Raw genomic sequence first — 14,702 nt, forward strand, 5'->3', positions numbered from 1 at the left:
ATCCAACGGGTCTCAGCCTCGATATCTGGCCCCATCATATTCATCCTCCACATTGCTACGAAATCTGATTGTGCAACTCCCCAGCTTCAGCCCTTCAATAGCAGTGACATCCAGTCCCGACAGGATAAAACCTAACCTCCTCAGCATCACAAAATATGGAAATTACTTGAATACCTATTTATCCTCCATTGGCTCGAAAGCGCAAAAAGATAGGAATCCTATCTAATCACTTTTGAGGCCTGGCATGTAACACAATCTCTCAAAAGCATTCACTTTATGTCTTGAACTGAACTCTTTTCTTTCTTGCCTGTCTTGTGCTTCAGCTATACCTACTGTGCTGGTTTGGGTCACCTTGTCCTTTTCAAGACAACCAAGGTGTGGCTTCATCTCAGGGGGCCCAATCTGGCCCATGGGAAACAGGCGTCTTTGCTCCTCTTTTTATGGAAATTAAGCTTCTTCTTCTCAGGACCCCTCTTCTTGCCCTTAGGGGTTATTATTATTTATTTATTTTTTCCCCCAAAGCCCCAGTAGATAGTTACATGCCATAGCTGCACATCCTTCCAGTTGCCGTATGTGGGACGCGGCCTCAGCATGGCCGGACAAGCGGTGCGCTGGTGCGCGCCCGGGATCCGAACCCGGGCCCCCAGCAGCGGAGCGCACGCACTTAACCGCTAAGCCACGGGGCCGGCCCGCCCTTAGGAGTTATAGTTGCCTCTAACTCCCTAAGCAAGTCCTCTTGCCTCAGGACTACGTAGGCATGGGTCAGCCCCTCCATACCCAAACTCTAGAGGACAAGGGTCAAAGTCTCTGTGTAGTTCTCTTGAAGTTCCCTACACTTATTTCTACCAAGTCTCTACCAATGATCAAGCTTTCCTTCTATAACCTCAAGGTGGGTAATGGGCTGAGTTTGCCTCTCCTGCTACCTTTTAAGGACTGCCTTCTTTGTAATGTGTAGGATCTTAACATCATTTGTTCTCAGCATTGGGGCCTTGGCTGTAATGGAGACAACACTAAATGACCCATTTTAACCTCCTGTTCTTGGAGCATGCAAGTTTAAAATGATTATATCTTCCTGGCTGTTTGTTCCTTTTATCATGATTAAGCTTTTTATCCTTTGTCAATTTTGTTTGATATTAATATAGTTACACCAGCTTTTTTAGGTTATTATTTTCCAGGTGTATCTTTTTCTTTTTTTCTTTTTTTTTTTCCACGGGGAAGATCAGCCCTGAGCTAACATCCATGCCAATCCTCCTCTTTTTGCTGAGGAAGACCGGCCCTGAGCTAACATCTATTGCCAATCCTCCTCCTTTTTTTCCCTTTTTCTCTCCAAATCCCCAGTAGACAGTTGTATGTCATAGCTGCACATCCTTCTAGTTGCTATATGTGGGATGCCACCTCAGCATGGCCGGACAAGTGGTGCATCGGTGCGTGCCTGGGATCCGAACCCGGGCTGCCAGTAGTGGAGCGCACGCACTTAACCGCTAAGCCACGGGGCCGTATCTTTTTCTATTCTGTTATTTTCAACCTTTCTGGGTTCTCCTATTTTAGGTTTTCTCTTATAAAGAAAATTTGGCTGGATTTTGTTTTTAGTCTACTCTGAAAAATCTCTGTTTTTTTCTCGAGAGGTAATTTTAATCTATTTACATTTACTCTAACTGTAAATATATTTTAGATATACTTCTACTCTCTACCCTCTTACTTTGTGTTTTCTATTTCCCTGATTTACTTATCTATTTCTAGAAGTTATTTTTTGTTCTTTTTTCCAAATATATCTGGTCTTTTTATATAATCTTGTTCCTTTCTCTTGTTTTTGATTCTATTTTTTATTTAGACATTTAAAATATATTTTATAACAATTCCATTATCTGAAGAAATTGGGGGCTCTAATTCTGCTCTTTGCTGTTTCTGCCAACTCTTGGTCAGGGTGGCTTGTTTCTTCATGGTTTTAGTATTTTGGATTGTGAGCTAAATCACACATGTCCGTTTGGTTGAGAACCTGTCCATTTTTATTTGCTCCTATATGGTACCTAGTTGTTTTACCAACTCAGGACAACTTTATGTTAGTTTCTCAGAGGATAGAATTTCCTAAACTACAAGGTAGTATAAAATCACGTCCTAAACCCGTGTGAAGGTAAGCTAGTGATTGTAAATTCCCAAGGGAGAATTTGTCCCTCCAGCCCAGAGCCTCAACCAAGATAGCTAATGTTCCTTGAGACCATAGCCATTGATTTTCCTGATGTTATATAGGGGAAGGGGATGGGAGGTCTCAGTTCCAGCCTCCTACCCTTGTGAGGCATCCATAGCCTTATCTGGTATTTTGGTTATGGAAAAAAAGTCCCCATAGAAGCTTCAGTTTACTTTTTCTTGTAACATGGCCACTGCCGCCCTGGCTGCCACCACCACCACCACTGCTCATGATCACTACCACCAGTGTGGCCCGTCCTCTCATGAGAGACAGTGATTGGAGGTTGGGGGCAGCTTACTTTTCATTTTAGGCCCATGTCTTTTTCTTTTTTATTGAGATGTAATGTGTATACAGCAAAGTGTGCAAATCATAAGTGCACCATTCAAAGAATGTCTGCGTATGATACTCCCTTGTAACCATCTCCAAGATCAAGATACAGAACACTTGCTTCACCACAAATGATTGCTCGTGCTCCATTCCAGGCAATAACCCCCCCAGAAGTAATCACCATTGTGACTTCTATCACTGTGTATTTGTTTTGTCTATTTTTGACCTTCATATAAATGGAGGCATGCAGCGTGTGTTCTTCATATCTGGCTTATTTTGTCCAGTGTTGGGTCTGTAAGATTCATCCGCGTGGCTGTGTGAAGCAGTAGTTCTTTCATTCTAGTTACTATATAATATTCCGTTGTATGAATTTATTACAATTTATACATTCTACTGTTGAGAGCATTTGGATAGTTTATAGCTTCGATAACACACTGAGCATTCTTGTACATGTTTTTTGTGGACCTAAGTGCTTATTTTGGTGGGTATATACCCAGAAGTGAAATCGCTGGATCATAGGTTATGCGTATATTTAGCTTTCATAGAAACTGTCTTTTTAAAGTTGGTCTGTTTGAATTAGGAGTCAAATAGGTTCACACATTGCGTACATGGCATTTGGTTGATATGTCTCTCAAGTTTCTTTTTATCATCCTTCCTGTTTTTTCACTTGCAACCTTTTTATTGTGGTAAAATATACATAACATAAAGTTTACCATTTTAACCATTTTAAAGTGTACAGTTCAGTGGCATTAAGTACATTCACAACGTTGTGTAACCATCACCACTATCTGTTTCCGGAACATTTCCATCATTCCAAACAGAAACTCTGTATCCATTAAATAGTAGTTCTCCATTCCTCCCTTCCCCCAGCTCCTGCTAACCTCTCTTCTACTTTCTGTTTGTATGAATTTGCCTATTCTAGGTACCTCATGTAAGTGGAATCATACAATATTTATCCTTTTGTGTCTTGCTTATTTCACTTAGCATAATATTTTCAAGGTTCATCCATATTGAGCATGTGTCTGAATTTCATTCCTTTTTATGGCCGAGTGATGTTCTATTGTATAGATATGCCACATTTTGTTTATCCATTCGTCTATTGATGGACATTTGAATTCTTACCACCTTTTAGCTATTGTGAATAATGCTACTATGAGTATTAGTGTGTAAATATCTGAATCTCTACTTTCAGTTCCTTTGGGCATATACCTAGAGAGGAATTGCTGGATCATATGGTAATTTTATGTTTAACTTTTCGAGGAAACACCAACCTTTTTTCCACAGCAGCTGCACCTTTTACATTCCCATCAGCAATGTATGAAGGTTCTAATTTTTCCACGTTTGCCGACACATGTTTTTTCTGTTTTTAAAATTTAAAAAATTTCGTAGTAGCTGTCCTAATGGGTGTGAAGTGGTATCTCATTGTGGTTTTGATTTGCATTTTCCTAATGACTACTGATGTTGAGCATCTTTTCATGTGCTTATTGGCCATTTGTATATTTTCTTTGGAGAAATGTCTGTTCAAGTCCTTTGACACTTTCCTTCTTTTAATGCTCTTTATTTGTTGAAGAAATAGGATCATTTGCCATGCACAATTTTCATGTTCTCGATTTTGCTGATTGCATCCTAGCAATGTGATTTAAAATGTTAACATATTTCTCTATCCCCTGAATTTACTGTAAATTGTAATTAGATCTAAAGGCTTGGTTTAGTTCAGTTTCAATTTATTTTCTTTTTCTGAGAGACTAGTTCACAGGTGACGCTATGTATTTCCTGTTGCATTACATCAGGAGGCACATAATATCAGGTTGTTTCCTTTTTAGTGATAATAAGATTGATCAGTGGGCTCAGGGTGCAGTCAGCTTTATCCGTCATTATAAAGTCTCCCACCAACCTTTCACCTAAAGGTTTCTAGCAGCCCTTGATTATTGTTGCCTAGAGCCATTATTTTATTGAAGATTGCAAAATGTTGATATTCTAATTTTAGCATTTATGGATAAAATAGTTCTATAAAGAAGAAATTTCCCTCATTAACTGGTTGGTTATTCTGAAATGGCATTTGTACAGAAAAGTCAGGTTATTGCTTCAATCTTCCTTTTATATACCAGTTTTCAGAATAATCAGTTGGCTCACTAGCAACTTATAAAATGACCATTGAGTTTTAAATTGTTTAAATATCATTATGAATTTATGAATTATTATATACTTGAAGGATTCAGTCCATTACAGTCATTATTCTTTTTGATGTTTAGATTTTGCCATCTATGTCCAGTGTAATGTTTCAGGCTGGCTTCTGTGTTTTTGATATGACTCCAGTAGTCTTTGAAAGCTTCCTTGCTTTCTGGAACTATAGGATATCTTAGGTTCATCTTGTGCATTTCTTGCCCCAGACCTGGGATCACCCATTTCTCCAGGCAGCGCTCATTCCTTTTCATGTTACCAGTGGAAAATGGTATTTGGAGATCACAATCTGGGTGCTAGGAAAGGCACTTATTTTTAACTTTTAGCTATTTCTTATAGTATTATTTCTGCATCTCTAAGTAATATACTAGGGGTAGTATTTCTTGAGTTGGCAAATTTGCACATTATTATCTTCCTACTTTAGTAAGTGAGAATTTAGCTCTTTGACCCTATCCTCTACCACTCGTCCCTTGTCTTCTCAATATAGTTATAAAATTTTTTTTAGTTAAACAGTAGCTGTAAATAGCAACACTTTATTGTGCTTATATAAATATTAGCCAATGCAGAACCATGTAATGTACATGTAATATATCTTTTATTATACAACTTTTATTTTTTACTGGGGTTTCTAATTGCCTTTGTCTTCACATTTTCTTTCAAATACACTATTATATGAGAGTATAATTTCATTTATTTTCTCCCCAAGAGACCTCCCCAAGAGACCTCCCCTGAGAGCCCTCTGAATCCCTCTTTCAACCTGGGTTGATTACTCTTCAGGTCAGCTGCAAAACTGTTCACCTGGGACTCTCCCTGTCTGCTGTATTTCCTGGATTTCATGTCATTCTAGGAGAGAGAGCCCTTTGAATGCTGTACTGGTCTTTTTCTAGCAATTGAAATTTTCTGAAGAAGAAAGCTCCTGTTTCCTGACCAGGGGTAAGGGGTATTTTCCCGCCTGTCATTTTCTTCTCACTCATCCTAGAATCTGACTATATGCACTTCATACCAGGTCTCACTTATAAAAGAACAGAATACAAAGGAGTAAAGAAATTCCTATGTTGGTTTCCTTGTTTTTATCCCCTTTACAATGAAAACCATCTTCTATTGATATGTACCTATAACTGTTCTGACACTATCAACTGCTCAGCAGGGAGAAATTCACACTACCAGAGAGAATTTACTTTGAACACACCAACAAAGAACTTTTATATGCATAGAAAGAGTAACAGATCACACAAACGAAGGAAATTGTGATAGATTAAGGGTGAGTGAGTGTGAATGTGGTGTTTGCATTGATGGCACAACAGAAGAAGCTGTTCTTATTAGATAGGTGATAAGTCTCAATACTGTAAGTCAAGATACAGGAGGTGGAATTTTGAAGACTGGCTCTGCCAATCAATATGCTCCTGTCACTTGCAGCAGAGAGATCTAAGTTCTAGTAACATGTGGGCTGCCTTCCCACAAACCTATCGTCAGGTGGGCCGTTATAGTGAAGGCAGAATAAGATTTGTAACGACAGGGCAAAGTTTTGGAAACATGCCAAAGTTTTTAAGGATGAGGCTAATTTGGGCTAACCAGTGGTTTCAGACCGTATCTGGGAAGCAGGGCTATTTGCAATCAGGGCAGTGTTCCTTGGCTTGGAGCATCTAAACGGTTTTAGGACAGGTTATGTTAACTATCCAAAAGCTGTTGTCTGCCCGCTTCAAATTGCACCTTCTGCTCTATGATGCTGGGGCTGGGACTCTGCAAACTGCATTTATCCTTGGCCAGATGGTTCCCTTTTAGGCTTTGCCAATAGTGTGCTAGAAGGAAGGTGGAGGAGAGACAAGGGACTTGCTCTTTCCTGTTTTTCCTCCTGTTCTTGACACTGTCACACGGGCAACAGCTCTTCATCCTGGCAGCAGCAGTGAGTCTCAGGTCGCAGCTTTCTCCAGCCCTTCCAGTATCAGCCTCATTTGCCTTTCAAATGGACCAGCACCATGAGGTCCCTCTCTGAGCTCCTGAGGCAGCAGCACCAGCTGGGCAGCTCCCTCACTTCCCAGCTCCAGGTTCTAATAACTCCATTCTCCTTCCTGTGCTCCCCAACCCCCCAGGGATGGTAGCTGCTTCCTGCAGTTACTATTAAAATAGCTAGTGCGGCATCTGTTTTCCTGACTGAACCCTGACTGACATATCTGTATCTCAATAGATATACAAATGGAATAGAAAATCAGGGAAATATTATGATCCAAGTTATGATAGGAAAACACTGGTAAATACGTGAAAGGGTATTAAAAATTATATCAACAAAATCAACTTACTTCTGTGGGAGATCAAAATTGGCCACCTCAAAATATGTCTCTTCACCTTGATTATTTTCTCTGAAGGACGTTTGACCTTCCTCTCCCAAACTGCCTAAAGAATTTAACGTACAAGGCCTGTTCCAGGAAGGAGCCACTCCCATATGATAGCTATAGTAGAATGTGAAATAGATGTGATAGGAAAGGCACCAACAAGCCCATCTTATCAAAAATTCTATCTCTCTGGCCACATTCTCTACAGGTGGCCCTGTAAAGAGTTGTCTGACAAACATTTGCATTTCCATCTCCATGTAAATTGTCTTCTTTCCCTCTGAAATCCCAAACCACTACCCCAACATCCTCCTTTGTCTATCTGAATATACTATTTAATGCGAAAACCTCCGCCATTTGTCGAGAAACTCAGTTTCCCTGGTTTCTCCCATGTATACATGTTATAAAGCTTTGTTTGATTTTCTCCTGCTATTTGGTCTCATGTCAATTTAATTTGTAGCCCAGCCAGAAAGGACCCAGAGTGGGTAGAGGATGGTCTTCCTCCCCTTCACCTCTATTGAGGCAGGAAGTAGATTAGCGGTTACCAGGGCTATAGAGATGCAGGAATGGGGAGTGACTGCTAATGGGTATAGGGATTCTTTTTGGGATGATGAAAATGTTCTGCAATTAGATGGTGGTAATGGTTGTACAACTCTGTGAATATACTAAAAGCCAATGAACTGTACACTTTAGTAGGGTAAATTTTGTGGTATATCAATTATATGTCAATTTAAAAAAATAGAAAAAAACCCCCAGAAAATCAGTTGACTGTCTTCCAGTCTGTCCCTGGACTGCCCTTCAGTATTTCAGTCTGTTCTTCACGGAGTTGTGAGAATGGTCTTAATCTTCAAGGACTAGTTAGTCTTCCCAAGAAGAGATGGGGCCCTTATCTGGAAAGGATGCTTTACTTTGTGTGGCCTCAACTGGTAGTGACATGGTACATAGGCAGTTTTTGCAGTGGCATTATTGTGCCACTTGTTGAACAAAAGAAGATGGCTAGGTCCCTGGGTTGGCAGCTGACACGGGAAATTTCTCTGCAGTGGAGTGTGTGTACAGCTAAGTTTCTTATCCCCGGCATTTATGGCAGTGTGAGTTGTCCTGATTATTTGAGATGATCCAAGTCAGCAAGGATCAAATATGTTCTTTTGCAAGTGTTCTTTGATCAGGGTTTAGGCACTAGGATGGGGTTGGGAATATTGTGTATGGGACAGTACCAGTGAAGATCCCAGCAAGGTGAGACAGCCCAGAAGTCCCAGTGGTGATCATTGCCGCTGGGGCTGAAGGGATCAAGGGAGGAAATAGTGCTTCCAGACCCCAGTAGAAGCTGGAGCCATGTGGAAGGGCTCATCCTGTAGGAGGTGAATTTGTGAAGAGAGAGCATCTATAGAGAGGCAGCCTCCAAGCAATGAGGGAGTGGGAAAAAACACACCATCCTCTCTCTCCTCCAGCTCTCCTAGCTTCTGCTGATGCTTCCCATTGGGTCAAACCCAACTGGAAATCAGAGAATAAGGCAGCCCCAGGAGCCAGTTTCCCTCTGCACAGAGCAGGGCAGAGAAGAGCTGAGAATGGGTTGACAGGGGGCAAATGGAGAATAACCAGCACCTGGAGTGTTTGCAAGATGGCATTGACAGAGTTGCAGGGATTATTTATAGTTTTCTAAATTAAAGTTGTATAAATAATTTTCACAGTCAGAGCTCTTGGTGTGTTGTTAATTGCTTCTGCATCCAACTGTTCCTTCCTTCTGGTTTCTTGGAGAAAGTTCCTACCTCTTTTCAAAATCTAGGTCCTCCAAATGGGCTCTAGATCCATGCCTTCTTGCCTTCCTGCAGACTTACTCCACTAGTCTCCCTCCTTCTCCTCTATATCTTCAACTTTGTCCTCTCCACTGGACTCTTCCTACCAGCAGTCTAATATGCTCTCACCTTTTCCTTGCCAACAAACAAAAACCTTCCCACATTTCCCTTCACTTCTCATTCACAACCACACTTTTCCAAATTCTCACTCATGCTGCCTTCACTCACCCATCTTTCATTTCCTATCTTCATTGTTTTTCTCCAATTCCTTACTCGAATTATTTCTGGCACTAATTATTATTTTTTAACAACTTTATTGAGATCTAATTCATGTACCCATAATTCACCCATTTAAAGTGTACAATACAGTGGTTTTAGTATATTCACAGAGTTGTGCAACCATCACCACAATTTTAGAACATTTCATCACCCCAAAAGAAAATCCCTCACTCATGGGCAGTCATTCATCATTTCCTCTCAACTCTCCTAGCCTTAGGCAAACACAAGTCTATTTTCTGCCTCTATAGATTTGCCTATTCTGGACATTTCACACAAATGGAATGAGATAATCTGTGGTATTTTGTTTGTGGCTTTTTTTCACTTAGCACAGTGTTTTTCAAAGTTCATTCATATCTGTGCTTCATTTCTTTTCACTGCTGAATAATAATGCAGTGTATGAATATACCACATTGTTGTTATCCATTCATCAGTTGATAGACATTTGAGTTTCTACTTTTTGCCCATTATGAATAATGCTGCTGTGAACATAAATGTACAAGTTTTTGTGAGGACTTGTTTTCATTTCTCATGGATATCTACCTAGGAATGGAATTGCTAGGTCATACGTTAACTCCCTGTTTAACCTTTTGAAGAGCTGTAGGACTGTTTTCCAAAATGGCTGCATTATTTTAGATTCCCACCAGCAGTGTATGAAGGTTCCAATTTCTCTACATCCTTGCCAACACTTATCATTTGTGATTATAGCCTTCCTAGTGGGTGTGAAGTGGTTTTCTTTTTTTCTTTTTTTAATCTTTTCTTTATTGCCTTGGTTTATATATACATATAAACATTGGTTTATAATATTGTATAAATTTCAGGTGTACATCATTATACTTCTATTTCTGCATAGATTACATCATGTTCACCACCCAAATACCAATTATAACCTATCACCACACACATATGCCGAACCATCCCCCTTGCCCTCCTTCTTCCCCCACTCCCCCCCCAGCAACCACCAATCCGATCTCCATCTCTATGTGTTTGCTTATTGTTGTTACTATCTACTACTTAATGAAGGAAATCATACGGTATTTGACCTTCTCCCTCTGACTTATTTCACAAAAATATGGAACGCATCACGAATTTGCGTGTCATCCTTGCGCAGGGGCCATGCTAATCTTCTCTGTATCGTTCCAATTTTAGTATATGTGCTGCCAAAGTGAGCACTCTCATGTGGTTTTGATTTGCATTTCCCTAATGGCTAGTGATGTTGAGCATTTTTTCATGTGCTTATTATTATTAACCTTTTGTACACCTTCCTTCAGAAATGTCTATTCAGATTCTTTGCTCATTTTAAAATTGGATTGTCCTTTTACTTTTGAATTGTAATGAATTATTCTTTATATGTTTTAGATACTAGTCCTTTATCAGATATATGATTTGCTAATTTTTTCTCCCATTCTATGGGTTGTCTTTTCACTTTTTTGACAGTGTCCTCTGAAGCCCAAAAGTTTTTAATTTTGGTGATGTCCAGTTTATCTTCTTTTTCTTTTGTTGCTCTGCTTTTGGTGTTGTATCTAAGAAAACTTTGCCGAATCCAAGATCATGAATATCTATGCCTATGTTTTCTTTTAAGAGTTTTATAGTTTTAGCTCTTCCATTTAGGTCTATGATTCATTTTGAGTTAGTTTTTGTGTATGGTGTAAGGAAAGGATCCAATTTCCTTCTTTTGCAAGTGGATATTCAATTGTCCCAGCACCAATTATTGAATCTCATTAACTGTATTATTATACAGTATTGGAAACATACAGAAGAATTTATGTGGCATCCTCCCATTTATTCTTGTGGGCATGTTCTTTTTAAAAGATTACTTTATGTTATTTTGTTGAGGTTTCCAGAGATACCAGGGGAGTGCCAAGATAAACGTGTGTTCAGTCTGTCATGTTTAACTAGTAGTATCTGGTTGCTTTCTTAGGTTATTTCCAAGCAACCGGGAGTAGAGTGGGGTGGTGGTGTATATAAACACGTATCCAATCTGCCACGATCAGCTGGAAGTGTCTACTTGATTTACACTCATTTTCCCTGCTGGACTCTCAGCCACCATTGTCGTTCCAAGGTTTAAAACTATGTTAAATAAATTAGAAAGGATGGAATGAATGAATGCTGGAGCAAGGTCAGAAGAGTTGGTGGGAGTGGAGAGGATCAGAGAATGTCTTCCTGTAGGAAGAGAAACACCATTTCCCCCTGAGACTGAGAAAAGATGAGGATGGGTTCAGATACAGATGAGGTGGTATAAATGGGAATGACAAACTTAGAAGTATCTCTCTCAATCCAGTAGCCAAGGAAGGACTACATGAGGGTGGTACATGGGAAATGTGGGACCTCCCAAGGCCTGTCTGGAGAGAGGTCTGCATGGACAGGCTCTGGTTCCTCTACAGAAGTGGTTTTAAAGGCCCAATTGGCTGCTCCCATTTACTTTTCTCTTTCCTAAAATTGTTCCACAAAAGACCTATTTGATTTTATTAGCTAGTTTTCTTTTCTGAGTTTAACTGGTTCTCAATTTCTTCCTAAAGCCTTTGCTGACTATTAGAAAAGTTCAGAAAGTCAAAGCACAGGCTTTTAGAATCAGACAAAGCTAGTTTCAAACCCCTCTTTTTATCACCCACTGTGTGACCTTGGACAAATTTCTTATTCTTTCTGAGCCTCAGTTTTTTCATCTGTGAATTGGGGACAATAATATTACCTATCCCGAGAGATTGTTGTTTAATTGAGTTAACACACATAAAGCTCTTAAATTGATGCCTGGCATACAACACCATGCTCAGTTAAAAACTTTATCTCGTTTGAATCTCAAAGCAACACTTTGAATTGTCCTTTTCTAAAACCACTTCTCACTTTCAACTTTTCACATCATCGTCTCTCTACTCCGTCAGGCTTCTTTCCTTTCACCATATAAAAGTGACTATAGATGTCGATGTGTGATTGACTCAGGTAAACGGCAAAGACTTTAAATTTTTCTTCTTTTTCCTCCTTTTCTTTGCTTGGGCCTTAGCAGCTGTGCCTTCAGCCATTGACAGTTTTAGGTCTGAAACATTACACTATTGGTAACTCTCCCTAGTTATTTTCAAGTGGCATCATAGTTTTATAAATTAAGATCATATTAATAATTTTCACAGTGGTTTTTAAGTATCTGGAAATTAATAGTCATTTCTTTACTTAATAGACATACACAAAAGAATGGGCTGAGATTCTAAACCACAAAAGTAGGCATGTGGAAGAAGCTGTCAGAGAACTTATATCAATATTTGAGACTATTTATGAAGTAAAGCACAGTGGGAAAACAGCAAAACGTTTACCAGGTAATTTCACTAGTTATGGTGTTTGAATCACAAGAGTTACAGATATATGTTGTCAAATAGGCACCTTCTGCTTAGCAGGTACCAAAATTCCAGACTCCCAGAAGGAAAGCAGGCGTTCAGCATACGCCACATCATTTGCACAAACTGCTTAGGCAGAGCGAGCCCTTTTTATCAGTTAGAGAATGGTGGGAATCCTGAAATCCAGGTTCCCAGATGCCAACCTTGCAAGCAGGCCTTTTTATGGATAGCAGTCTCAGTCCTGCTGTGTTAACTCTCTCTCTTTCTTTTTTTTTTTTGCCACTGCATTCTAAATATCTGGAGACATTTTTGGTTGTCACATTTTGGTGACACGTTTTGGGTGGTGCTACCGGTGTCTAGTGGGTAAAGGCCAGGGATGCTGCTGAACATCCTACGATGCACAGGACAGCCCCCGCCAAATGAGAATGTCCATGGTGCTGAGGCTGAGAAACTCTGAGCTTCAATAAGTATCCACAGCATGTCTTCTTTCTCTTGGAGTTTTCCCACTTAGTTAAATTAGTTTTTGTCAGAAGTGTCAAAAACACGAAAGTATCGGCTCGTTAAGTTAGAAAACTTAAAAGGTAAACAGGTATTTTAGAAAGATAATATGTAAGACCCTCTTAAAATGTTTCTTAATTCTAGATACTAAGACAGAGTGTATTTAAAGAGTATATTTCTTAGTAGAATGATGATTCTATTGGGTGATTTAAATTGAATTCAAGGACGATTCCCACAGGAATAAATTTTAAATTTTTAAAATTAAGAACTTTTTAAGAAAAGGTTTCCTGAGAAGATTTGGCCGTATAGAATAAGCCACAGGTTCAACATTAAATGTTATATTTTTGTTTTATCCTTTCTCTATAGAACAGAAGAAACATGTTGCTTTTGGAAGCGAAACAGAAGAGGGTGAGAGCACTGACTATGAGACTAGTACTGTGACTGAGGTTGATGTTAATGACAAAGATGAATTTAAAAAGGTATTTATTGTGCAACAACCTCATGCCATTTCCCAGACTTATGACTTGTAGCATTGTAGATAACCCCAAATGGTGCTTCTTCCAGACAGCTCTACAGCCAGAACTGGTTTTTCTTATATAGTAAATGTCATACTTCTGGGATCGTAGTGCCAGTCCATCTGACTCAGAGTGGAGAACTTTGTTCTCCATTATTGTGTTTAGCAGAGTTACCTATATTGCAAGCCCAGATTTTGAACCACTGGGGGCCCAGGGATCTGCATTTTTCACTAGCACTATAGATGGGCTGTGGACTCTCTCCCAGGAGAAACGCTGGTGGGCAGGTTTTCACATGGTGTTGAGGTGTGTTGAGAGGGAAGGTTCAGACGGAGGTATGGAGTTTCTTTCTCCTTCTTAGACCTCATGCTTCTGGTCATGCATCAATTCTGAATTCCACTCCCACATTTATACTCATTCCTCCTTTCTCTCGCTCCTGTCAGTTTTCTTTTAATCCCTCATACTTATTATCCCTTCATTCTTTCTCTATTTTACACACTTTTATACTCTCTAACACACATTCTAATCTAGTCTTGGAAATAAACAGCACACATTTGTTCCACTTTCACCTTCTTGCTCAAGGATGATATTACCAGTTGATCCAGAAACACTTTCCTGCTGAGTCTAGGTTTTAGCCATAGATTTCTTCTCAGTACCACGCACCAGGTGGCTATTATTAATGGCTGGAGTCAGCTGGAGAGAGGAAGTGTATTTCTGTGTCAGCAGTCCTTCTCTTCCAATTGCATTCCCCTTGACACTGGCTGGGCTCCTCAGAGCAAGACAGAGGACCATCAGAACCTCTGGAATTGGGGGATCACCTGGAGATGCATTAGTGCAGTCAACTCCTAAATAGCCTCTGCCTCTCAAGTCCATCTTCCCCACTGCTGCCAGAATGGTCTATCCAACATAAATATTTGATTATGTTGTGCCTGTGCTTCAGCCTGGTAATTGACCAACCCTGACCATATTTTTCTTTGTTCATGCCTAATAACCCTCCCTTCTGACCCAACTCAACCTGACTTACCCCCCAAGTCTCGGAGGGGCAGGATGCAGACTAGAGAGTAGCATATGGCCAGAGCCTGGCCCTGGAAGTGTGACTCCCTATGTAAGCAAGACGTGGTGCCCAGATCCCTGCCAAGGCTCTATATTTGTCCTACATTCTGACCAATAAACTTGGCTACTTCTCCTCTGGAGGGAAAGAAGGGCTTGGAGAGAGGGACAGACCCATATTTCAGCCCATATATTTTGGTATTATACATTTTAAAATATGTTTATCCACC

At 39.9% G+C, this 14,702-nt stretch overlaps 1 protein-coding gene and 1 non-coding gene across 2 annotated transcripts in view; one reads left to right on the forward strand and one right to left on the reverse strand.

Annotated features, from left to right (window-relative positions):
- The window catches only part of DNAH8 (dynein axonemal heavy chain 8), a 290,688-nt gene that overhangs the window by 53,217 nt on the left and 222,769 nt on the right, over nucleotides 1-14,702 (forward strand). The window contains exons 19-20 of the mRNA XM_014782746.2: nucleotides 12,259-12,394; nucleotides 13,277-13,389. Of these exons, the coding sequence (XP_014638232.2) occupies nucleotides 12,259-12,394; nucleotides 13,277-13,389 (249 nt within the window). The remainder of the gene's footprint in view (nucleotides 1-12,258; nucleotides 12,395-13,276; nucleotides 13,390-14,702) is intronic.
- Nucleotides 10,156-10,262, reverse strand: LOC147915702 (U6 spliceosomal RNA). Its single transcript, XR_015554206.1, has one exon. It is a non-coding gene; the product is annotated as a U6 spliceosomal RNA (small nuclear RNA).

The sequence above is a fragment of the Ceratotherium simum genome, chromosome 13 (genome assembly GCF_057802395.1).
Source record: "Ceratotherium simum simum isolate JZ-2026a chromosome 13, ASM5780239v1, whole genome shotgun sequence".
In the NCBI taxonomy this organism is placed as follows: Eukaryota; Metazoa; Chordata; class Mammalia; order Perissodactyla; family Rhinocerotidae; genus Ceratotherium; species Ceratotherium simum.